The sequence below is a fragment of the Sander lucioperca genome, chromosome 8 (genome assembly GCF_008315115.2).
Source record: "Sander lucioperca isolate FBNREF2018 chromosome 8, SLUC_FBN_1.2, whole genome shotgun sequence".
Taxonomy (NCBI): Eukaryota; Metazoa; Chordata; class Actinopteri; order Perciformes; family Percidae; genus Sander; species Sander lucioperca.
This window is the reverse complement of record NC_050180.1, coordinates 26,500,852-26,527,717: the sequence shown is the minus strand read 5'-3', so window position 1 is coordinate 26,527,717 and position 26,866 is coordinate 26,500,852. Positions and strand designations below refer to the sequence as shown.

General features: G+C 38.5%; 2 protein-coding genes and 1 long non-coding RNA gene across 6 annotated transcripts; 1 reads left to right on the top strand and 2 right to left on the bottom strand.

The window, feature by feature from the left end:
- Positions 1 to 228: 228 nt before the first annotated feature.
- On the top strand, positions 229 to 20,291 carry LOC118495549. The gene is made up of 3 exons (XR_004898001.1): positions 229 to 555; positions 16,700 to 16,702; positions 20,141 to 20,291. It is a non-coding gene; the product is annotated as an uncharacterized LOC118495549 (long non-coding RNA).
- On the bottom strand, positions 4,777 to 8,424 carry LOC116036688 (galactose-specific lectin nattectin-like). Of its 2 annotated transcripts, none has more exons than XM_036004012.1 (7): positions 8,374 to 8,424; positions 8,100 to 8,153; positions 7,179 to 7,241; positions 6,328 to 6,417; positions 5,827 to 5,961; positions 5,129 to 5,240; positions 4,777 to 5,044 (listed from the first exon to the last, which is right to left on the bottom strand). In XM_036004012.1, exons 3-7 carry the CDS (start codon positions 7,239 to 7,241, stop codon positions 4,971 to 4,973), a joined length of 474 nt encoding a protein of 157 aa, XP_035859905.1. In that variant the 5' UTR covers positions 8,100 to 8,153; positions 8,374 to 8,424; the 3' UTR covers positions 4,777 to 4,970. The 2 variants fall into 2 exon arrangements, with proteins under 2 accessions (XP_035859905.1, XP_031136124.1); XM_031280264.2 differs by having other exon boundaries at positions 4,777 to 5,032.
- A 420-nt stretch (positions 20,292 to 20,711) lies between the features above and the next one.
- On the bottom strand, positions 20,712 to 24,834 carry LOC116062633 (galactose-specific lectin nattectin-like). Of its 3 annotated transcripts, none has more exons than XM_036004010.1 (6): positions 24,830 to 24,834; positions 23,050 to 23,112; positions 22,290 to 22,379; positions 21,793 to 21,927; positions 21,063 to 21,174; positions 20,712 to 20,979 (listed from the first exon to the last, which is right to left on the bottom strand). In XM_036004010.1, the coding sequence occupies exons 2-6, from the start codon at positions 23,110 to 23,112 to the stop codon at positions 20,906 to 20,908; spliced, it is 474 nt and encodes a 157-aa protein (XP_035859903.1). In that variant the 5' UTR covers positions 24,830 to 24,834; the 3' UTR covers positions 20,712 to 20,905. The 3 variants fall into 3 exon arrangements, with proteins under 3 accessions (XP_035859903.1, XP_035859902.1, XP_035859904.1); XM_036004009.1 differs by lacking the exon at positions 24,830 to 24,834 and adding an exon at positions 24,541 to 24,611; XM_036004011.1 differs by lacking the exon at positions 24,830 to 24,834 and adding an exon at positions 24,541 to 24,609 and having other exon boundaries at positions 20,712 to 20,967.
- Between the last annotated feature and the right edge of the window lie 2,032 nt (positions 24,835 to 26,866).

Below are 26,866 nucleotides of genomic sequence, written 5' to 3'. Positions count from 1 at the left end.
TTAAAATTAGACAGAAACTGGCTCACTGAGCTGGACAAAAACAAATCAGTAATAGGACTTTTAATCTACAGTAAATAACACAAAATGAAATACAGAAAACATTTGAATACTCACACATCTTTTCCATTTTAGTTTACTGAATATTGTCGTTATAAACAGCGGCTGATAAAATATTACCACACTAATTAGATTTCTCTCTGAGAGTTATTGTTCACATCGATACAACTCTCAAGCGTGTACGCTAAATATGAAGTTCACTCGAGCAGACATTAGCATAGCTTAGCATAATGACTGGAAACGGCTAGCTTAGCTTAGCATAATGACTGGAAACAGCTAGCCTGACTCCGTCCAAAGGTAAACCTACCAGACATGAGTGGTGATGATCTTTTTATCCAAAATGTCCAGATAGAAAATAAAAGTGTATATTTTGTCGGACCTTTCTGTGATACAAGAGGAGAATGCAACTGTAATAACACTTCATAATAACTATTAATAATTCATATAGTCCACTGGTTTAATGAACTGGTTACTTCTTATTCTTAAAACTGATGTGTTGTGTTCTTTATTCATCTGATATCCTTTACCATATAATCAACTAAGCATTCAAAAATAAAAGACATATTGTCAAAAAAACAGTGTCTGGTCCTGCTGTTGTTTTCTAAAAGGGACAAATCATTAATATTGACCCTGGGGGCTTGAACTCACAACCTTTGGGTCTGAAGACAAGAGCTGATCTCAGTGAGGTATTGGCCAGGTGATGAGACAACTGGCTTCATGACATCAAATAGACAATGTGCAGGACTGCTTAAACATGTTGATGTTGAAATGCTGTCACTAATTTCACTTTGTCTAGTAAGGTCTGTTATTGATTTTATGAAGTCCACCCAGGTCAATGGAATTGCAAAGCAAATGCAGGATTGTAATATATATATATATATATATATATATATATATATATATATATATATATATATACTGTATATCTTTGTCTAGACCAATGGTGGAATGTAACTACTTCAGTAAGGTGACCAGATTTCTGAGACAAAATCCGGGGACATTTTCAGCTCAGAAGCATAAATACCTCCAAAACAGGTAATGTTTTTATCTTTGTAAAACTTAAAACGGGGACACTGCCCCAGGGGTGTCACTAGACCTATAGCTGCACTGGGGCACAAGCCTCCCTAGGGGGGTCCATGGTCATGCTCCCCTGTAAGAAGATTTTGTCTATTTTAACGTTTAAATGCATTCATCTGGTGCACTTTGAAAAGAAATTCAGAAGTTAGACTTGATTATTCTTATCTATGGATGGAAATATTTGTGCCGTAGTCTGAGCTATTTTGCACTTCAGAATTTTAACCATAGTTTTTTCTTCATAATTTTGCATTAATGTCACTGGAAAGCATAACAGTAGAAATATATATTCATATTTGTAAGTGGGATATATATAAGTAAGTAAGTGAGATTGTCTGGAATCTGGAAATATAATAACCATTATGGTGGGATACACTGGCTAAGCAATTTCCAAAAATGTCTGTGCTGACATAAATAGTTTACATGAGAATACATTATAATTTATACCCAAAGTTGGAGACCATGTAGAAATTTTGTTGCAATTTCAAAACTGAATTATCCGGGAACCGCTTGTTGTGTTGAGTGAAGAGTTTGTGAGATATTTTACAGAGAGTTATAGGTGTGCAGAGATTTATGCAGAATGCAAATATGATAACATTTCATGTAAGTTCAATGTTAATTTTCTCGCAAACCATTTGTCACAGCAAGGGGGTTAACACTTTTGCATGCACTATATCCGTGTCACATTCTCTTTAAAAGGTCTGATCCTAGAATCGCCCCTGCTGCTACTTCATACTTACTTACATACTACTACAACGGCGAAACAAGCTGCGACAATTGTCCAGCTTGTATTCACGTTAATGAAAGTGCTCGTTTTGCCACTGACAGGCTCCAATTAATATTCTAAGTCTCTGACAACATATGGAAAGGATTTCTAAGTAGGTCGACCTTTCTGTGAAAGAGTAAGATCCTTTTTTTAAACATAAAAAGTCCGCGAAATTGCGTTCACTAAACCCACCAGAGTATGTACTACCATGTAAATAAACAGTAATTTTAGCATCGTAAAATATGGGCATTCTAGAACATCTCTGAGCTATAAGCAGCGCTTGCTCTGGCTGAGCCTGCATGTGTAGGGTGCACGACTATACGTTTGGTCAATGTTTTCTTTCTTTCATTCCAATTTTGGGTCTGTCAGTCACGGTGAAAACCGCGGACATTTCCGGGGACAGCTCCAGCCGGGGACAGGTCACCGAAACGGGAGACTGTCCCCGGAAACCGGGGACATCTGGTCACCCTATACTTCAGTCCAAATGTTGAGGTACTTGTACTTTACTTGAGTCTTTTCTTTTCATGCCACTTTCTACTTCTAGTCCGCTACATTTCAGAGAGAAATATCGTACTTTTTACTCCACTACATTCATCTGTTACAGCTTTAGTTACTAGTTACTTTACACATTAAGATTTCTGCACACAAAACACATGTAGTTTATAAAATCTGATGTTTGATTCTAAAGTAAACTAGCCAACAATATAACGGCCTACAAGTCCAGCTGAGATGATTAGACCATTAAACACACAACTGGTTGGATCCTTTAAACTTTCTACAATGGGAGGATTCTTCTTTACTTTTAATACTTTAAGTTTATAATGACACTTACATACTTTTACTAAAGTAACATTTTCAATTCAGGACTTTTACTGTAACAGAGTATTTTACACATTTAAAACATGCAGGACAGTTGTCCACAGCTTAATACCTGATTAGATATATGTATGATCATCTTGTAACACCAGGGGCTGGAACTCAGAACCTTTGACACCGTTGGCAGGTGCTGATCTCAGGGAGCTATCATCTGGGTGATGACACAGATGGACTCACAACATTTAGTAGACAAGGGGCAGGACTGCATGAAAATGCTGAATATGTGTACTGTGTGTACATTACAGGCATCTCTATGTTGTCTAAACACAATACACAAATTCTCTCAATTTTCTAGTAGAAGTAATTATTTAAAGTATTAAAAGTAAAGAAGAATCCTCCCATTGTAGAAAGTGTAAAGGATCCAACCAGTTGTGTGTTTAATGGTCTAATCATCTCAGCTGGACTTGTAGCTGTTATATTGTTGGCTAGTTTACTTTAGAATAAAACATCAGATTTTATAAACTACATGTGTTTTGTGTGCAGAAATCTTAATGTGTAAAGTAACTATGTAGTGGAGTAAAAAGTACAATATTTCTCTCTGAAATGTAGCGGAGTAGAAGTAGGAAGTGGCATGAAAAGAAAAGACTCAAGTAAAGTACAAGTACCTCAACATTTGAACTGAAGTAGTTGCATTCCACCACTGGTCTAGACAACGACATGCTAATAACTTAGTATAACCTAGTGTTTCATTAATTTTTGACAGAATTATATATATATATATATATAGATAATAAGATATATATAGATAAGAATAATCAAGTCTAACTTCTGAATTTCTTTTCAAAGTGCACCAGATGAATGCATTTAAACGTTAAAATAGACAAAATCTTCTTACAGGGGAGCATGACCATGGACCCCCCTAGGGAGGCTTGTGCCCCAGTGCAGCTATAGGTCTAGTGACACCCCTGGGGCAGTGTCCCCGTTTTAAGTTTTACAAAGATAAAAACATTACCTGTTTTGGAGGTATTTATGCTTCTGAGCTGAAAATGTCCCCGGATTTTGTCTCAGAAATTCATAAGATAAATAACAGACCTTACTAGACAAAGTGAAATTAGTGACAGTATTTCATCATCAACATTTTGAAGCAGTCCTGCACATTGTCTATTTGATGTCATGAAGCCAGTTGTCTCATCACCTGGCCAATACCTCACTGAGATCAGCTCTTGTCTTTAGACCCAAAGGTTGTGAGTTCAAGCCCCCAGGGTCAATATTAATGATTTGTCCCTTTTAGAAAACGTAAGAAAGCTTTTTTGCACACCTCTTTTGTCGGGCAGGTGCGTAGGATATGATCAAAAGTAGCAGATCAAAAGCTTAGAGAAGATTCCCGCACACTGACCATTACGAAAGCAATAATTTATTTAGAAAAATACAACGTTTCGGTCTCAGACCTTCATCAGGTAAATCAGGTAAAATTTACCTGACGAAGGTCTGAGACCAAAACGTTGTATTTTTCTAAATAAATTATTGCTTGCGTAATGGTCAGTGTGCGGGACTCTTCCCTTTTAGAAAACAACAACAGGACCAGACACTGTTTTTGTGACAATATGTCTTTTATTTTTGAATGCTAAGTTGATTATATAATAAAGGAAATCAGCTGAATAAAGAACACAACACATCAGTTTTAGGAATAAAAAGTAACCAGTTCATTAAACCAGTGGACTACCCCACCCCCCTGTTTACCCCTGTTTCCAGTCTTTATGCTTTGCTAAGCTAAGCTAGCTGTTTCCCCTTTTTTCCAGTCTTTATGCTAAGCTAAGCTAACGTCTGCTTGAGGGAACTTAATATTTAGCGTGCACACATGAGAGTTGTATCGATCTGAACAATAACTCTCAGAGAGAAATCTAATTAGTGTGTTAATATTTATCAGATTAGGGGGCGCTGTTTATAACAGATAATATTCAGTAACCTAAAATGGAAAAGATGTGTGAGTATTCAAATGTTTTCTGTATTTCATTTTGTGTTATTTACTGTAGATTAAATGTCCTATTACTGATTTGTTTTTGTCCAGCTCAGTGAGCCAGTTTCTGTCTAATTTTAAACCCAAATGTGAACTGTTCCCTAACTCTTCAGATAATAAACAAGTGAAAGTGAGTCATCTGTCAGCAGAGAGCTGTTTCTGTCTGCTGAACAAACTGAAAGAGAATCAATGATAGAGATTATAGATGAGCTGTAGAGGCATCATGATGTCTCGTTAGAGTTACAGGTTCTTGGAGCACACGAAAGAAGCCTGGTTGTTACAAGCCCAGTCGTTCCAGTTTGCTGTAGAGAGAGTTTACAACCAATGTAACTGATTACATTTTACTTTTATGTTTAAAAGTGCAACATACAACAAGATGTTTTAAATGTTTATTTTACCTCCGCCCCAGTTCATCGCAATACAGTTCTCCCCTACACAGCCGTTAGGCTCCCCCGCATTCCAGCTTCTGTAGTTGAATTTGGATCCATCAGACCACAACCACGTACCCTCCTGGAGGAGAAAGATTGTTTTAAAGTCAAAGTGAAATCAAGAGTTTTTGTTGTAATACTCATTTCGGCCAAAAGACTTCTTATTCTCTACAACAACTCATGAGACCCAACGCATTCTCATGAATGGGTTTGTAAGATATCGTATGAAAACTTATGCACAATCGCCTAATTTTGTATGAAGATCTAGAATATTAAGATGTAGTTCAAGAGTGTAACTTTAACATTCTAAGATAATTAGTTCTACAATGTTAGGCTGAACTTCTAGAATTGTAACATGCTCTTCTAGAATGTTAATTACAGTTCTAGAATGTTAAGTTGTAGCTCTAGAATATTAATTGCATAACAATCTAAAATCTTTAGATGCAGTTCAAGATTTTATCTTTAATATTCTATGAAATTAGGCGACCGTTAAAACATGTTTTCACGCTCTCATACAGCAGCAGTCAATGTGCTGCTGAGAGTAATAAATATGTGAAATACATATAGATTACAGTGATTTACTTTTCACAGCTATATGTATGAATTCTTCATAAGAACAGGCTGAGAGATGAGCGACATCACTTCCTGTGTGATGATAAAAGTCTCACCTTCACTGCATCAAAGCCTCCGATCCAGGACGTTCTCTGTGTACCGGTCACTTGGTTAATGAAGGCTTTGATGAATGCATGTTCTGCATCTGAGTGGATGGAAGCCAGATTCCCACCAGCGGTCTGGCAGAAGGTCTAATGGAGACAATATCATCAGTTTAAAATGTCAAGAAAAACAAAACATAATCACATTATTAACAGTTTTACAGGGCACATTTTAATATGTTTAATCAGTGGTGTGGAAAAAGTATTCAGATCCTTTACTGCAGTAAAAGTACTAATACCACACTGTAAAAATACTCTGTTACAATAAAAGTCCTGCATTTAAAATGTTACTTAAGAAAACATATGTAAGTAGAATCGGTATCAGCGGGTGTTCATGTCTTGGGAGTGTTTTGATCTTTTTTCTTATTATGTGGTATTAGTAGTTTTACTGCAGTAAAGTATTAGAGTACATTGGTATTTAGCATACATGTGTTATGATAGAAAGAACTGCTGTACCTCTGCATCCATCCAGGTCTTTGTCTGGATGTAGAAAGCAAAACAGCGAGAGCCAAACTGAGTCCAATAAGGAGGGCAGGAAGGTGCACCCTGTATGAACAAACAAGCCAAAAATAATCAGTCTAGTCTATATCGACAACGGTTAATTTAGAGATCGCTCCTCCGCAGCGCTGTGGAGATAGAGCTGGCAATGCAAGACTACAATCAGAGCAACCCAACGAGTCAGAGATACTGTTCTGACCTGGGCAGGAGATTTTACTTTCTTCAAGACACTGTGATCACAAAAATGTCAATTTATTATAAGTTACACAAGACTAACAGCCAATTACATTTCCGGTTGGAGAGACTGGACTGATTGTCTACTGTTTAGTGTTAATCCCCATATAACTCAGCCAGTTAAGAGCTACATTTAGCTTTAGATGTTATATATATAATATACATACAATATGGTCCTTGTTGCACAGGTTTTATGAGCTCACATCTTTTAATGCACATTTATTAGTGTAACCATTATTAACAAAAACGGAAAGGTGAGACTTATCAGTAGCAGAATTAACAATGAACAGCTGTGCAGTTGACTTTAATGTGCTGCAAACAGCACAACCAGCAAGTAAACAAAACCATGAGTAATAAGCATCATTATATGAGCATTTGCATCTGTATGTGCAATAACATCTGCTGAACAGGGCCGACAACAAGATTGTAAACTGTTTATTAAAATAACAGAACATTTATTTTTTATGTAGCTACACACCAAATTTCCGTTTTTAATTACGGGACAAAATCTGGGTAATGAGCTGCCAGATCTTTTTCTGTTATTTTTCTGATTTATTTCTTAAGAGTATACTTACATATGCAGTCAACAGTCCACTGGACAAACAGAGCAACAAAGCAAACGGAAAGACTGATGCCATCTGTGGAAAGACGTCTAACAAAGTAAAAAGACTGCATACAAGGAAATAATTTCAGAAAATGAATGACTACAATTGATCATTAATGAGCCATTTATCAAATTAAAGTATCCAGCTAGTTACAAGTGTATTATAAAATATAGATATGGTTTAATATTTGATACATTATCCATCGTCATCCGCTTATCTGGGGTCGTGTCGTGGGAGCCTTCGTGACCATAGGTGAGGTCAGGAAAGAAATTGACAGGTAGATCGAGAGCTTTGCCTTCTGGCTCAGCTCTCTTTTCATCACAACGGTGGGGTGTAGGAATATTTTATTAACAAAATATGTGTATGTGCTACTGGAAGTGGTTAGAAGTACTCCGGGTGACCTCTGATGCACAGAAAGTTAAGCTTAAGTCATAAAAATAGTTTAGGCTTTCAAGGCATAGAGGTACATTGTTTGAAGGTTGCGAGAACGGAAGAGGAAGTTGTGCCACACGGAGGCCCCGACCTTGGCGTGTGTGTGTGTGTGTGTAAGATAACAGTTTTTGCCTAGAAACAAGAAGACTCTCTCACCCTCCCTGTGAGGATAGGATAAAAACTTGAGGGAGAGAACAGATCAGAGTTCACTTCAGACGAGATCTTGGTGGACCAGCTCTGACTTAATGTCTGTTAAGTCTGTTACAAAGTACTCTTTTCTGGCTGTGAGAACTGCACACAGGGTACGTTGTCCCCTCACTCACGATAAAGAGAAACTATAACTCCTGCACTTGGGACTCATTCCCTCTCCCCCAAATTCTCCTCTCATTAAAGACAGGATTAGTTATTATTAAAAGTAAAAATAGATGAAATTATGATAATAAATTGAAATTTAAATACCTTTGCTGAGGTGGTGATTGGCTGACACAGAGAAGAACAAGCTGATGACTGTCACTGAAAGAAAATGTCACAGATCTGAATAGCATTAAACTCTCAATAATAAACAATTATGTTAAACTTAACCTGATTTACATCATTAATGCATCCACAATCTGCACTTCATTTTATGTTTACTCAACAGAATAAACTCTACAATCTAGCATAAACAAACTTGCAGGCAAATCTTTCAATGATAATGATGACAATACAATGTGAAAATGTCCATTAAACTCACATCAATAATCTTTGTTCTGTCTGGTGTGGTTTGGTTTTGGAGGGAAAAGAGAGTCCCTTATATACCTTGGAAAGGGGAGTGGTCTTAATCATGATTGACAGTTCATGCAATGAGACAGGTAGAGATTTGATATATAACCAATATTTAACAAGGTGTAAATGTCAGGATCAGGTGTATGACGGTGTCTGGATGTAATGAACAATGTGTATACAATACAATAATACAATAAATAATGGGATGAATTCAGATAAAGAATGAGCCAAAAATAAATTACACTCACCTCTCCCAAACGGTATTACAAAACGGGGAGAGGGCAAGGGGCACAAGGGATTTATAGTCGCAGGACCACCGAAGAAGAGAGGAATAACATTCAGCTCATCAGACGTTTCCTAAAAATGGAAAAAGGAGTTGAGAGGAAAGTTAAAGTAAAAAAAAACAAACCCCACTATGAATGTACATGCACAGTCATATACTCCCCAACATATTCCTCCAGCCACCTATGGCTGAGCCTTTAGCACAGTATTTAGTACGACCAGACCTCGTCAATTCAGTTTGATGATAAGCCTAACAATTACCGTGCATGGTACTCCTGATTCACCATTGCAGCTGGCAAAGTTCACCTCACAGCAACGCTAGAATTGGATCTAATGACTAAATATTTGGGAAAGGAATCTCCCAAACAGGTAAAACGCATGCATTCAGTGCATGTCAGCAACCCTAATCTGGCTTTACAGAAAGCATGGGAGAGACTACCTGAATGCTATGCTGCCCCTGAAATCATTAAATGGTCAATGTTTCAGCAGTTGAACAGTTTTCCTACCATTTCAGCTAAGGATCACTCCAAATTACGTGAACTTGTGGATTTGCTTATGGAGATCCAAGGCCCTAAAGAGGATGGTTATCTCACCGGCCTGTCATATCGGGACAACGATGGAACAGTTGACCAATGAGTTTATTACCAATTCTAGGTAAAATAATGGAAAGAATTGTTTACTAACAGATTCAGTCTTATTTTTTAAATAACGATTTAATTACAAATTTTCAACATGCATAAAGAGGAAAACACTCATGCAGTGGGAGGTTGTTTTTATTCTACCTAAAGTGAAAACCAAATCAATTCAACGTTACATACAGAGCAATGTGTGAATGGAACTTTCTCCCAAATAATATTAAACAATAAAGCACTCTGTACAGTTTTAAAAAATCACAAGAAATATTACCTTTAAAGACATTTCAACATCTAATACCAATTTGGTAGTGAATCGGTTATAGGGCTTTTTGTTATCTCTTATTCCTTAAAATAGATTAATTCGGAGTAGCATCATATCTTTTTCTTTACTTTTGATCAATTGCATTAGCTGTAAAATTTAAATATGAGTTTTATTTTGTGAAATTTTGTGTAATGTGAAATAATGTCTGTGTGTGTATTGTGTTTAATGTGATGTTGTAATGTTGTATTGTCACAAGAAAGATTGCAGGACCCCAGGAAGAATAGCTTTTAGCTCATGCTGAAGCTAATGGGGATCCAAATTAAAAGAACAATTCACGTGGAATTGAACCAATCATAGACACTGTGCAGGCCTCCTTCGCTGAATCAAACCTGCGCCTACACAAGTTTGCCTCAAACTGTCTTGCAGTCATGAAGGCTTTTCTGCCCAAAGATTGTGCCCCAGTGATTAAAGACTTAGATCTGAGCGAGTGCTGAGAAAAACAGCACCCACATAGAGAAGCCTAGGTCTGCTCTGGGAGATCACAACCAACAGATTCACCTAGTCTGTGTGGACCATGATCAAACCTTTTACACCACGTGGAATCCTCTACACTGTTAACAGTGTTTTTGTTCCGCTCGCTCTGCTAGTGCCCGTCACGATCCAGGGAAGAGCTCTCCTCAAAGAACATACATCTGAACTTTTAGACTGGGATATACCGACAGATAAATTAAGCAGATGGGAATCCTGGAGACATTCGCTCCAAGACCTAAAACAGCTTCATGTTCCACGTATATACACGACAACCTCACTCACAAAAGCAGTGCACACAGAATTGTGTGTGTTCTCGGATGCATCAACCAAGGCCATTGGTGCTGTGGCGTACCTGAAAGCAGTTGAAGAAGATGGGCAAGTCGAGGTAAGATTCGTCACGGGCAAGGTAAAACTAGCAGCCCAGTCTGACTCTACAATCCCAAGGCTTGAGCTGTGTGCTGCTGTTTTAACAGTAGAGATGGCAGATCTCATCCAGGACGAGCTAGACCTGCAGTTGGAGACCACCAAGTTCTACACAGAGAGCATGTAGTTATATTTGTAATTAGTCCAAACGATTTTACACATACGTCCACAATAGAGTACAACATATCGACCAGTCCTCGAAGCCGGAATAATAGCACTATGTTCGTACAGGGGAAAACCCTGCAGACCATGCGTCGAGATCCTTACCTGCATCCCGCCTGGCGCAGACCTTTTGGTTGATCAGACCCTCCTTCCTGCATCAGCCACCTGCAGATACAACGCAAACAAGTGGGACATTTGAGCTAATTGAACCTGAAAAAGACTTGAAGAGCTAAAAACAAGGAAAACAAAGACATAAAAACTTTGCCAGGACACACTTACAGTCTGTAATTGTAACAATACCAACTTGTCCTCAATGTGAGTTTTTTTGGCAGCTTTGATGTTCAAACACACCAACACGGATATCATATCCGGTTCGATCTAATACTGTGGGCAGTTTAAACACTCAAACGTATATATCCAATATCATATCCGTAGTGCCATACTAAACTCTAAGTCCCTGCTGAACACATGACTGGTTAGAGTGGTTTGCCAACTGAGGTGAAGGAAGGTGGATTCTACACACACAAATAAAAAAAGCACTTTGAGGGTTTTTGGGTGGATGGGTCAAACAACACAGCACTTTCCCCCAGGAGACTGGGGTTTGTGACCTATTCTTGTCCTTTTTGTCACTTAAACGTAAATTTTTTAACCCCATCTCCCCATCCATAACCCTAACTAAGTGTTTTTACTCTGCATGTTGAAAATGAGGCCAAAGGGGTATGCAGAGCCTCAAATATTTCCGAGGATGGGATATCATAACCCAAATACATTGGAATTCGTGGAAAAACCCCTGAGAATGACCTCAAAAACACACAAAAAGAACATAAAGACACAAAAGTCACATAAAGATGCAAAAGAGCCCAACAATTACCATGAAGACACAAAACAACAGCAAATACACACAAATTGAATATGTGATAAAGTTGTTGAATATCACAATAACGATATAACTTGCAAAAAAAATCAGATATTAAAGTGTTCCCAGTTCTCCTGCTTTCAGTATTCTGCTAAAATACAACAAATTGCTTGTTTAATTTAAAACGCTCAGATACCTAAGGTCATTTTTACAGTTCATTGTCCGTCTGGTTTTATTTTCTATAGAAGCTTGTAAAACATCAACCCTGTTGTCTACAGTCAATTTATGAACATAATTTTTTTCAGGAGAAACTGGGCTATTAGAATATTTGTGCCGTAGTGAGGTCACTTGAATGTAAAAAAAAGGTTATATGACCTTAAAGACAAATAAATAAATAAAACGGAACATGAATCTCACAGATATATATAAATATCACACACATATCAATACAATCTAAGCCAATCTCCTGTCTAAATCAGTTCCCATATGTATTAGGAGTCACACTGTGAAGAACTTATACAGTTGACTAAATATATAAATATTTTAAAAAAAAGTCCAAACGCTTTTGCCCTCATGACATTCACTTATGCCAATAATCAAAATAATAATGTCATATTTATTGAAATCACACACACAGCAATGCCAGTTGAGGTGGTTCGGGCATCTGGTAAGGATGCCCCCTGGGCGCCTCCCTAGGGAGGTGTTCCAGGCACGTCCAGCTGGGAGGAGGCCTCGGGGAAGACCCAGGACTAGGTGGAGGGATTATATCTCCAACCTGGCCTGGGAACGCCTCGGGATCCCCCAGTCGGAGCTGGTTAATGTGGCTCAGGAAAGGGAGCCTGCCTTCCCATTGGTTGAAAGACGTCAACACAATCTCGCAAAGCATCATGGGATATTCAAAATGGCAGCTTGCATCGAGCTAGCGGCAAAAATGATGGAAAATTGATAAATTATGGACATCAAGTGGATAAATCTTGGATATACGAGTTTGGATGTATTGCTGAACAACTCCGAAAAGAGGCACAACTTCCAGGCTGGATAGAAAACCTTCTGTAAAGGCTACAAAGACACCAAAGACACCCCTGTGATGGCTAACTCCTTAGCTTTTAGCAGGAAAAATCGGTAACTTGCTACATTAAACCGTTATCAAATTATCTAAATATTAATCAGAGGTGCCGTTTATTATCGTGGACGATCCCTTAGGGCTCTTAGGCTTTTAAAACAAGTGAAAGGAAATAATTTCCAACTTTCGTTTATTGAACACATTTAACATTGAATTGAATATACAGTATAAGGCACCACTAAAAAAAAGAATGACAGTTACATTTTAAAGTGCAGTTTTCTGTTGATATTTTCTTTTGAATAACTAAAAATCTCTTGGTGTCTTTCACGATGTGTTTGTTTTTAGACCAGTTGCTCTTACCCCCATCATTGCCAAGTGTTTTGAAAGATAAATAAATGGGTGAGGCTATTTGCACCCCTGGTACAATAAGCAGTGTATGCTATTCATACCCTGCTGCAATTAGAAGAGCTATTCGTACCCTGGTGCAATTAGAAATGAATGCTATTCATACCCCGCCGGTGCACACAGCAATGTGTTCTATTAATACCCCGTCTGGTACAAATATCAATGTATGCTATTTGCACCCCTGTGCATTTACAGTACCTTGGCATATATTTGCACACAGTTATCCATACTACTCATGTATTACACCTTTTTGGAATATTATCGCCCAAACATTCTTACCCTAACCATAACCAATCCCATTCCTCTTGCCTAAACCTAACCAACCCAACCAGAGCAGGCATATTCATGAGTCTTCCCCTACTACCCTGCAAAAAAATTTTCACGTTCGCGGGCCCTGACTTGCGCAATTGCATGCAAATTATCCAATCCAAAATGAAAAAAAACACAATCACCTCCCCAGAGAATCAAACTCCAGGCTCCCAGACCAAAGCTCAGTGTTCTAACCACTCACCTATCAGTTCTTGGAGAATGTTGTACAACTGTTTACCACTTGGTGTCTTCAAGCCTCGGTTGCTAGGTAACCATACTGTATACAAAAAATAGGTACTAACTAACAAACTAACGGTTGTATGCTTTCACTAAAGACAGAAAGCGCAACTGTAGTATCCATTTTCCGCTAGAAATTCGATTGTTATCAACTTTAGAGACAAAAATTTCCTAATACGCCAGTTTCTGCAGTCATGGAAGATGAACGTCCGCCATGATTTCGGTGCACGAGAGCAACGTGTTTTTGTTGTTACGTCACAGGGTGTGAATAGCTCAGCTGTGTGGCCGAGGCTATTTGTACCTGGGGTGCAAATAGACACTCCGTAAATAAATACTCCCATACAAACTGATGCAAAAAGTGGGCTACTTGGGCTTGAGCAGTTCACTATGCTTCTGGATATCTGACTTTCTGAGCAACAGGCCACAACACGTCGGGATAGGCAGCCACACATCCTTAACTCTGATTCTGAACACAGGAACGCTGCAGGGATGCATCCTCTGCACCCTCCTCTACAACCTTTTCACACACCACTGCTCCTGAATTCACACCTCCAATCAAGGGTCTAGTGGACACGGGCTACGCGGTGCACATGTCGCCCACACTTAACATGTCAGTGCCCTCCGTCCCCCACACTTGACACAGGACTGAGTTGATTTGAACGCACCATAAGTAGGCGTGTGTGCACGTTACTCAGGTTGCATCAGTTGATTGATAGACTCATATAGATATAGGCAATAATGAAAGAAATATATAATGAAAATATATACAAAAATATAGGGAGGAAAACTCATTTAAATATGCAATAATAAAGATCAGTGTATATGTTGGAACAGTGGCATTAGAATGTGCCTGAGACCACCAAATTTTGACTATTACGGCCAAAACTTTATCCGCGCAGCCATGCCCCCAGACCCCCCTACACCAGTTAAATGTTAACATTTCTCCTATTGGGCAAGATGCAGTAAAACAGTATGGAACGGTTTACTGAAAATGTATGTGTTTTCACAAATGAAATGTAGGCTAGTTGGAATCTGTGATTTGGAGAGACAAATGGATAAAAATCTTTCATTAAAAATCCTCCTGGGCGCCTGTGTAGTTCAGCTGGTACAGCGCACGCCCATATGCAGAGGCTCAGTCCTCAATGAAGGCCCCGGGTTTGACTCCAATCTGGGCCCTTTGCTGCATGTCATTCCCCCTTTCTCTCTGCTTTCTCTGTCTAAACTGTATATATATAATAATAATAATAAAGGCCTAAAAATGCATATAAAAATAATCTTAAAAAAAATCCTCGTCCTGAACAATCTGTCCCCATCACTTCTTAAATTACAGCTATGCAGCTGTGTCCAATACCATTATCAAATTTGTGGACTACACCACCGTAGTTGTCCTCATAACAGACAACGATGAAACAGCCTACAGACAGGAGGTACAACATCTGGCTCACTGGTGTCAGCATAACAACCTAGACCTTAATAACTAAGACCAAGGAGGTGATGATAGATTTCAGCTGGTCAAGGTGTACTGAACATCCCACTTTCTGCAGGACATCTACACAGGCCGACTGAAAAAGAAAGCCAGCTGTAATATGAAAGGACCCATCCCACCCTGGACACTGCCTGTTCTCACCCCTCCCCTCCGAGAGTAGGCACAGAGCAATAACATGTAAAACAAATGGGCTGAAAAATAGCTTATTATCGGAAGCTGTAAAGACTGCCCCACACACACACACACACACACATACACTTCAAAAGACTGAACGAACTTGAATTACTATTTTGTACAATCGTTTCATGCTGCTAACTTACATTAATCACTATAAAGTAACAAAAAATAGCCGGTGCAACATAGATATCTTCTTACTTGATAGTTTTATTACTTAAGGTGCAAAACAGTGAATAACGTTTCGATGCAGTTATATCTTCATCAGAGTCCTAGGAGAGAATGGGCAATGAAGCCCTTAATAAGAATCATCGACAGGTGCGTAAGGGGGGCGTGTTAGCTGCCTGAAGATACACCCATCTCAACCAAGGTGTTACACTCAATCAGTCATTAAAGGGCAAATGCCCACACACAGTTCAAAAGTGAATTAAAAAAACAATGTTGATAGGTAACAATGTTGATATGTAACAAATATAAAATGTTCACAATACAATGGAAATAAAAGTATATTCATCTTAAATACTATACTTTAACATATTTTGACTTAGAGAAAGCAAGTTAAATTAAATTCTTCATTTAAACCTAGAGGTTCTAAAGTGCTGAGTGTATGTATCCAGAACGCATAGAAGTTTATTAATGATATCACCACCCCTGGATGGGGGTATGATTTTCTCGATTCCCCAAAACCTCAGTGATGCGGGGGAGCCATGATTGGCCTGCTTATAATGCCTCGCCATAGCATATGTTAAATTCTGGGTACTAATAGCTGTCTTATGTTCAGATATTCTTAGTTTGAGTTGACGTTTTGTTTGGCCTATATAAGCCAGTCCACAGGGACACTTTAGAAGGTACACTACATGTGTACTGTTACAATTAATAAATGAAGAGATAGAGTATTTCTTGCTAGTGCGAGGATGTGAAAATTCCTTCGTATTGGTCGACTTGGAGCATTCCGCACAGTTACCACATTTATTGAAACCCAAAGGTGGGTTGGGGAGCCAAGTGGTCAGAGGTGGATTAGACATATCTGAATGTACCAATCGGTCACGAATGTTGCCAGCCTAAATATAAACCTAGGCGGATTAGCGCATATGTCTTTGAGTGTCGGGTCACTCTTCAGAACATGCCAATGCTTGCGAATAACATTTTTCATTCTTCCTGCTTCTGGAGTGTAGCCGGTCGAAAAAAAATACTCTAGGTGTTGTGTGTGACTTAAGTTTTTTCTTCAACAGTGAGGCGCGATCTGTACTAAGAGCCCTGTCCCATGCTTTTGTAATATCAGATTGTGTCATATCCTCGTTGTTCCAAAACGGTGCGCTAACTGGGCTGCTTTTGACATAAAATCAGTTGTGGTGCTACAATTTCTTCTGACTCGCAAAAACTGGCCCACTGGTATGTTACGGACTAGATGAGACGAGTGATTGCTGTCGGCTCCTAACAGGGTGTCCCTACTAAGGGGTTTGCGATAGATGGTAGATTGTAAAATATTATTGACGTCCTTAGAAATAGTAAGATCTAAGAAATCAATGGACTGATTATTACATTCCATAGTAAAGGACAAATAATCTGTGGAAGAATTTACATAAGTCAAAAAATTATTTAACTCATTAAGTGTACCCTTCCATATTAAAAGAACATCGTCTATATATCTGCGCCACAGTGATATTTTGGAATGAAAGGGGTTATTTTCAATATTGTGTATATATTTTTCTTCCCATAAACCCATCACCAAACAGGCATAAGAGGGTGCAAAAGCACTCCCCATAGCAGTCCCTTGAAGTTGTAAATAAAAATTGCCAGAATATTTAAAGAGATTATTAGATAGAATGATCTCGATTAGATTTACAAGAAATTCTGATGGAGGCAGAACATCAGTGGGACGTTTGGCGAGGTAATGCGACATGGCTTGTAGACCTATGTGGTGGGGTATGTATAAAGACTTTGCACATCCAAAGACACAATAATATCATTGCTTTTCAATTCCAATCATTAATCAAATTCAAAACATCAGTTGTATCCCCAAGGTATGATGGTAAGCTGTGAACTGCTTACACTATCACTATTAGACAAGACATTGAACCTAGAAAAGAAATGTTTAAGATGAAGCTGTCTAAAGAATTTAAACAGGTCCACTTTAAGAGAGAAAGCGTTGGTGAAATTAGACAGGGCAAACGAGAGTCCTTTCCGAAGCACTGCTTTCTCTGTATCCAAAAGGGCCGAGTCCGAGATGTTGATTACAGTCTCTTCTGTTGGTTCTGTGGGGACCAACGCGTCGGTGGCGGGGTTTCTCTTCTTCCCCCTTGAGCCCCGCCTCGTCTTTGTCTTTGGTGTTTGTAGCCTCGATCCCGAAAAGACATAGGGTTAGGATGTAGTAGGCCGCCACCTCCTTGACGTCACTCAGATCATCAGAGGAGTCTCTCTCACTCGCTGTTGAAAGAGGCATGTACCTGTTCGTCTTGGGCAGGGGCGGGCGGTTATTCCTAGGAAACCTCCTTCTGCTTCTTTGCCAATCATACACTGTCCCGTCTGCATAATCTTTAGTATCCCGTTCATATTTTCTTATCTTGTAGGTCTGTAAATCCTTCACAAATCCGGATAGCATGGAAGAGATTTTCTCTGTAGCTTCAGCAAACATATCGGCATTAACTTTGCTCTTCATTTCATGTTCTACCCATTTCACATCAATTTTTAATTTGTCTTGTTCAGACTTCTCAATTATCAAGAGCATTAGGTCAAGGGAGCATTTGTTCAGAATTTGTTCCCATTTGTGCATGAAGGATTTATCATCCAGACCAAATGACGGGATTTTGTTCATGCGTAAACCGCGCAAGATGCGTTTGGATTTCCAATATTCAGAAAGAGTTATGGAATGCCAAAAAAATCCTCTAGTCAGGGACAGTATGTTACATTAATCACTGTTTTAATGGTTTTTAAAAACTTGTTTTACTATTTAAGATAACTTGTATATATTTTGCCTTTATTCATAATTTTTCTAGATGCCTTTGTGTTCTGTTTACTTAAGCATGAAAAAGATGAATAAATAATGATGATAAAGCTTTATTGATCATCAGAGGTCTCCAGCTGTGAGCAGAGTTGATCCACTGAGATCATAGGTGTAGATTTCAATATTTAGAAGACGTAGATTTGTCTCCCTCAAAAAATATGAAAAACCCACTCCTGAAAGGAGGTAAAAATAACGTTTGAGGGGGCTCAAAACATGTACGTCAAAATAGAACTGTGTGTGATTAAAGAACACAACAGGAAGTGAAAAATAAAGATAGATTTATGTAGATTTAAACTTTGGAGCTTCTGGCTTTAACAAGGTCTCATTCTCTAACAGATTAGTTGTTGAGATGGACATGATTCATCAAAAATAACACATCCTGAAACACGTGTGATGTTTTGAATGTGAAGAAAGTTTTGAACAATAAAGGAGAATAATCATTTCCTTTACATAAATAAAGACATTTGCACCATAAATTGTTGCATTAAATTTCACCAGAATGCAGGAAATGAAGAATTTGACAGACAATATTTTATTTTTATTTTATGAGCGACGACCCCCAGACCCCCCAGTTATAATGTGTCCCCCCATCAATGTTGAAACCAAACCTCCACCCTTGACTGAGAGGCAGAAACATCATCAGATCCAGAGGTTCAGCAGCTGGATCTATAAAACAACATGTCTGCCCTCTGCTGGAGACCCTGAGCTACCACATCACTGTCTGTCTGTTGGCTTTTAAACTGTGTTGGGGAGGAACTAGTTACATGTAACGGAGTTAATAAAGGTAAATGTAATCTGTTACATTGGGGAAAGATGTCTGATTAATTTACAGTTAACTGTGATATTGTTCATGATTACATTGGGAGTTAGATGTGAATATTTTCTGTAAAAGGCTAGGCCATATGTTGAATAATATTAATTTAGTTGCTTTGCATGTTTTTCATGTACACAATGTCTTCTTTTGCCATTTCCAGCCACAGCTGTTCAGTAAAGTTAGATGCTATTATTCTGATGCTTTGGATTGGTTTTCACCCTTTTGACAGTTAAATCACCTCTCAAGCTGTCTGAGAGTTGCCACTATATGTAGGGTGTGTTTGCGGAAAAAAAAAAGTGTGTGTGTGTGTGTGTGTGTGGGTGGGGGGGGGTTGATGTTTTTGATCATGCACAACAAAACAGATTATATGATATGATAGAGTTATCTCAGGACACTTTACAGATAGAGAAGGTCTACACCACACTGTAATTTACAAAGACAACGATTTAAATTTCCCCCGAGCAAGCATTTGGTGCAGCAGTAGCGAGGATTGTGTCCTCATCTACGCTACTGCAGTCAATGCAAAACAGAGCATCTTTAAACATCAGTTTGTCACTAATTGATCTTTGTGAAAATACATTACAGGCATCTCTATGTTGTCTAAACACAGTACACAAATTCTCTCAATTTTCTAGTAAGATGCATTTTTGTCTACTAAATGTTGTGAGGCCATTTGTGTCATCACCCACATAATAGCTCCCTGAGATCAGCACCTGCCAAAGGTGCTGATCTCAGGGAGCTAATATCTAAAAAATAATAATAATAAAATAAATAACAGACCTTACTAGACAAAGTGAAATTAGTGACAGTATTTCATCATCAACATTTTGAAGCAGTCCTGCACATTGTCTATTTGATGTCATGAAGCCAGTTGTCTCATCACCTGGCCAATACCTCACTGAGATCAGCTCTTGTCTTTAGACCCAAAGGTTGTGAGTTCAAGCCCCCAGGGTCAATATTAATGATTTGTCCCTTTTAGAAAACAACAACAGGACCAGACACTGTTTTTGTGACAATATGTCTTTTATTTTTGAATGCTTAGTTGATTATATAGAAAAGGAAATCAGATGAATAAAGAACACAACACATCAGTTTTAAGAATAAAAAGTAACCAGTTCATTAAACCAGTGCACTATATGAATTATTAATAGTTATTATGAAGTGTTATTACAGTTACATTCTCCTCTTGTATCACAGAAAGGTCCGACAAAATATACACTTTTATTTTCTATCTGGACATTTTGGATAAAAAGATCATCACCACTCATGTCTGGTAGGTTTACCTTTGGACGGAGTCAGGCTAGCTGTTTCCAGTCTTTATGCTAAGCTAAGCTAGCTGTTTCCCCCTGTTTCCAGTCTTTATGCTAAGCTAAGATAGCTGTTTCCCCCCGTTTCCAGTCTTTATGCTAAGCTAAGCAAACGTCTGCTCAAGGGAACTTCATATTTAGCATACACACATGAGAGTTGTATCGATCTGAACAATAACTCTCAGAGAGAAATCTAATTAGTGTGTTAATATTTCATCAGATGAGTGGGCGCTGTTCATAACAGATAATATTCAGTAAACTAAAATTTAAAAGATTTGTGAATATTCAAATGTCTTCTGTATTTCATTTTGTGTTATTTACTGTAGATTAAATGTCCTATTACTGATTTGTTTTTGTCCAGCTCAGTGAGCCAGTTTCTGTCTAATTTTAAACCCAAATGTGAACTGTTCCCTAACTCTTCAGATAATAAACAAGTGAAAGTGAGTCATCTGTCAGCAGAGAGCTGTTTCTGTCTGCTGAACAAACTGAAAGAGAATCAATGATAGAGATTATAGATGAGCTGTAGAGGCATCATGATGGCTCGTTAGAGTTACAGGTTCTTGGAGCACACGAAAGAAGCCTGGTTGTTACAAGCCCAGTCGTTCCAGTTTGCTGTAGAGAGAGTTTACAACCAATGAAACTAATTACATTTAACTTTTACATTTAAAAGTGCAACATACAACAAGATGTTTTAAATGTTTTTTTACCTCCGCCCCAGTTCATCGCAAGACAGTTCTCCCCTCTGAGGTTGTTAGGCTCCCCCGCATTCCAGCATTTGTAGTTGAATTTGGATCCATCAGACCACAACCACGTACCCTCCTGGACGAGAAAGATTGTTTTAAAGTCAAAGTGAAATCAAGAGTTTTTGTTCTTGTAATACTCATTCAGGCCACAAGACTTCTTATTTTCTACAACAACTCATGAGACCCAACGTATTCTCATGAATGGGTTTGTAAGATATCGTATGAAAACGTATGCACAATCGCCTATTTTTGTATGAAATCCTATGAAATTAGGCGACCGCTTGCCGGTCACATTACATTTAAATTTAGCTCAGGAAAGGTGACAGTGAGCTGGGTACTGTGCGTCATGCAGCGACGACAGTTACTTTTAGACACCAAAACGACTAGTTTCATGGGACATGAACACTCATTTACAGGGTGAAAGTCTATTTTTTTCTCCTTAACTTCTTGCAGGACATGAACTCTGCTCCCCGGCTTGAAAGCCCTGTGTTTTAGGGGCCAAACATCCCCCCAGACCTCCTCCCTACTAGGATCTTCACAATCTTATACAGCAGCAGTCAATGTGCTGCTGTATTAATAAGTAATACATACTTGGAATACATACAGATTACAGTGCTTTACTTTTCACAGCTATATGTACGAACAGGCTGAGAGGCGATCGACATCACTTCCTGTGTGATGATAAAAATCTCACCTTCACTGCGTCGGTGCCTCCGATCCAGGAAGTTCTCTGTGTACCGGTCACTTGGAAAATGAAGGCTTTGAGGAATGCATGTTCTGTATCTGAGTGGATGGAAGCCAGATTCCCACCAGTTGTCTGGCAGAAGGTCTAATGGAGACAATATCATCAGTTTAAAATGTTTAGGAAAAAAACATAATCACATTATTAACAGATCTCAGGGCAGTTTTACAGTCACAGGGCACATTTTAATACTTTTAATCAGTGGTGGAAGAAGTATTCTTTACTTCAGTAAAACTACTAATACCACACTGTAAAAATACTCTGTTGCACAGAAAATGTTACTTATTAAGAAAAATTATGTAAGTATCATTGGTATCAACAGGTGTTCATGCCTCGGGGGTGTTTGATCTATCTTCTAATTATGTGGTATTAGTAGTGTTACTGCAGTAAAGTATTAGAGTACATTGGTATTTAGCATACATGTGTTATGATAGAAAGAACTGCTGTACCTCTGCATCGATCCAGGTCTTTGTCTGGATGTAGAAAGCGAAACAGCGAGAGCCAAACTGAGTCCAATAAGGAGGGCAGGAAGGTGCACCCTGTATGAACAAACAAGCCAAAAATAATCAGTCTAGTCTATATCGACAACTGTTCATTTACAGATTGTTCCTCCACAGCGCTGTGGAGATAGAGCTGGCAATGCAAGACTACAATCAGAGCAACCCAACGAGTCAGAGATACTGTTCTGACCTGGGCAGGACATTTTATTTTATTCACAACACTGTGATCACAAAAATGTCAGTTTATTATAAGTTACACAATACTTTGACAGCCAATTGCATTTATGGTTGGTGAGACTGGTCTGATTGTCTACTGTTGAGTGTTAATCACCATCTAACTCAGGCAGTTAAGCTACATTTAGCTTTAGATGTTATACGAATATGGTCCCTGTTGCACAGGTTTTATCAGCTCACAATTTACAATGCACATTTATGAGTTCAATTATTATTGATAAAAATGGAAAGCTGAGGCTCATCAGTAGTAGTAGTATCTATATGTGCAATAACATCTGCTGAACAGGGCCGACATTTACTCAAAAGTGAAGATTGTAAACTGTTTATTAAAATCTGTTTATAATAACAGAACATTCATTTGTAATGCAGCTACACACCAAATTTCCATTTTTAATTATGGCACAAAATCTGGGTAATGAGCTGCCAGATCTTTTTTGTGTTATTTTTCTGATTTATTTCTTAAGAGTGTACTTACATATGCAGCCAACAGTCCGCTGGACAAACAGAGCAACAAAGCAAACGGAAAGACTGATGCCATCTGTGGAAAGACGTTTAACAAAGTAAAGAAGAAACTGAATACAAGGAAATAATGGCAGACAATGAATGACTGCAATCAGTGCCGGCCCGAGCCTTTTGGGGGACCTAAGCAGAATTTGATTTGGGGGCCCCCTCCCACCACGCGGAGTCACCTGTCCTTGACGATTATTGACACAAATATCACGCTATAATGTTACTTTATAAATTAATACAGTGAGGTTATGTATTAATACAGTGACGGATTATGAACTACTGTCCTGCTGGGCACAGATGCATAAGGACCCTCCCCCCCCCTACCCTATTTGTGTAAAAGTGGGTGCAATCGGGGAGAGAGGGTCTGGGGGTACTTCCCCAGAAAATTCTGAATTTGGTAGATGTGATTTCCTGTATTCGGGCACATTTTTGGGATGGTCAGCTGGAGAAGCGTAATACCTAAATTTGTCCAGATTCATAGCCTTTTGCTTTTTGACTTATTGAGGCAGTGACTTCACGCAACTACTTGGGCTTCAGGGCCCCTTGACCTCTTGGGCCCGGTAGGCTCATTCAGTAATCCATCCTTGCTCACATGCCAAAAATGTTTTAGCATAGAGTTCTGGCCCCCTGGACTTGGTAAACCCCTGTATTAATATAGTTGTTATTTACACCAAACCAGTCACCTTTTAACCTTAGAGGGTACTAAAATCACAGATTTATTTTAAACTTTCATATTCAAAGTGAAGCACTAAGTGTGGTTTACTGAAGTTGAATTGAAAAATAACAAAATACAACAGCATTTGTATTTGTTGTAAACAAGTATATCAGTTTAATTACTTGTTTTTCAGCAGATCTTTGAACAAATCTGCAAATGTGTATTAAATGAGCAATTTTCAACTACAAAATAAAACCAAAATAGACAAACATATTATTATATAATCAAAAATAAAATGTTCAAAAAAATAGATACTTAAATGAAAAAGTTTTAACTTTTACTTTACTCTTTTACTAACTCTTTGAAACTTCTGAAAACAACCTGTCACAAAACACATTAAATCAATTATTTGCAAATCTGCAAATCCAGCTGTGCATTAAATGTGCAATCCTCAGCTACTGCAATTGATAATTAATGAGCCATATATCAAATTAAAGTATCCTGCTAGTTATAAGTGTATTATAAAATATAGATATGGTTTAATATTTGATAGATTATCCAGCTCTCTTTTCATCACAACAGTGCAGTAAAATGAATGTAATACCACCCCCACTGCGCCGATTCTCTGGCCAATCTCCCGCTACGTTGTCCCCTCACTCACGATAAAGACCCTGAGGAACTATAACTCCTGCACTTGGGACTCATTCCCTCCCCCAAAATGTCCTCACGATAAAGATAGGATTAGGTATTATTAAAAGTAAAAATAGATGAAATTGTGATAATAAATTGAAATATAAATACCTTTGCTGATGTGGTGATTGGCTGACACAGAGAAGAACAAGCTGATGACTGTCACTGAAAGAAAATGTCACAGATCTGAATACTATTACACACTCAATAATAACAAATTAGGTTAAACTTAACCTGATTTACATCATTAATGCATCCACAATCTGCACTTCATTTAATCTTTACTCAACAGAATAAACTCTCCAATCTAGCATAAATAAATAAATATATCAAACTTACAGGCAAATCTTTCAATGATAATGATGACAATACAATGTAAAAAAACATCCATTATACTCACATCAATAATCTGTTCTGCCGGGTGTAGTTTGGTTTTGGAGGGAAAAGAGAGTCCTTATATACCTTGGGAAGGGGAGTGGTCTTAGTCATCATTGACAGTTCATGCAATGATGCAGGTAGAGACTTGATATTTAACCAATATTTAACAAGGTGTAAATATCAGGATCAGGTGTATGACGGTGTCTGGATGTAATGAACAATGTGTGTTTAACCGGTGGACTCCTGCGTTGGACACGTGTTTATTTTATTCATCACTACGTGACACAGGATCTCTATATGATGATATCCATTTATTCTCTCTGGTGACAAACACAAATAAACAGGACCTCGTTATTGATCAGAACAGCCTGCTCCAGCTTCAACAATACACACATTAACACATATACAAAATGGAAGTTAACTTTGTCTGCCGCAAATTTAAGCTAGCTACACTAACTCTACAAAGTTGTAAAACAACATAGTCATGTAGTGACACTAGGATGTTGAAATTGATACGTAGAAAGGTTTGGACAGACATAACATTGTGGGGAACAAAAATATGAACAAAATAATACAAGAAATAATGGGATGAATTCAGATAAAGAATGAACCAAAAATAAATTACACTCTCTCCCAAACGGTATTACAAAACGGGGAGAGGGCAAGGAGCACAAGGGATTTATAGTCGCAGGACCACCGAAGAATCTCGCATCTTGAGTCCGAGTCGAGTCTAAAGTCATTGTGTGAGACAAAAGTGTGACTCGAGTCAGAGTCTTGAACTCGAGGCCCCATCTCTGGTCCAGGGTGGTTGGATGGGTCATTAAACACAGGACTGTCGCCCAAAAGACTTGCACCCAGAAAAAACATGTTCATTGTGTGTGTTTAATCCCAACCACAATCTTTTTCCTAAACTTAACTATTTGTTTTGGCACCTCAACTTAACTGCTGTCGCCATATATCGTTCACTTTTTGTAATGTCTGCATAAACGACTGGGAGTTTGCAGTGCTCTGCAACTGCCTCACCGTCCCCTTAACTTAACTCAACCACCGGAGCACCATACGGAGCATCATGCAGAGCATCATGCAGCGCACCGTTGCAGACATAGCAGAGCTCTGTAGCAGCTAAAAGCATTAAGAGCCTTTAGCACAGTATTTAGTACGACCAGACCTCGTCAATTCAGTTTGATGATAAGCCTAACAATTATCGTGCATGGTACTCCTGATTCACCATTGCAGCTGGCAAAGTTCACCTCACAGCAACGCTAGAATTGGATCTAATGACTGAATATCTGGGAAAGGAATCTCCCGGACAAGTAAAACGCATACGTTCAGTGCATGTCAGCAACCTCAATCTGGCTTTACAGAAAGCATGGGAGAGACTACATGAATGCTATGCTGCCCCTGAAATCATGAAACGGTCAATGTTTCAGCGGTTGAACAGTTTTCCTACCATTTCAGCTAAGGATCACTCCAAATTACGTGAACTTGGGGATTTGCTTATGGAGATCCAAGGCCCTAAAGAGGATGGTTATCTCACCGGCCTGTCATATCGGGACAACGATGGAACAGTAGACCAATAAGTTTATTACCAATTCTAGGTCAAATAATGGAAAGAATTGTTTACTAACAGATTCAGGCTTATTTTTTAAATAACAATTTAATTACAAATGTTCAACATGCATAAAGAGGAAAACACTCAACAGCCACTGCCCTGACTCAGATGGTTGATGACTGGTTCGAGGATATGGAGGAGAGGAAAATAATAGGCGTTGTAATGCTTGATTTCACTGCAGCATTTGATATAATTGATCATGGGTTACCGTTAAAAGAATTGGAATATTATGGTTTTTCAAGAACCACATTATTATGGTTGAAAAGTTATTTGACTGACAGAAGACAATTAGTGTACTTTAATGGAAGATTTCAAAGGTAGGGCTTGTGCAACATCGTGTGCCTCAAGGAAGTTGTTTTGGGCCGCTCCTTTACACAATTTTTACTAATGATCTACCATCTGTTTTAGATAAAGCAAGCATTTCAATGTTTGCTGATGATTCCACTA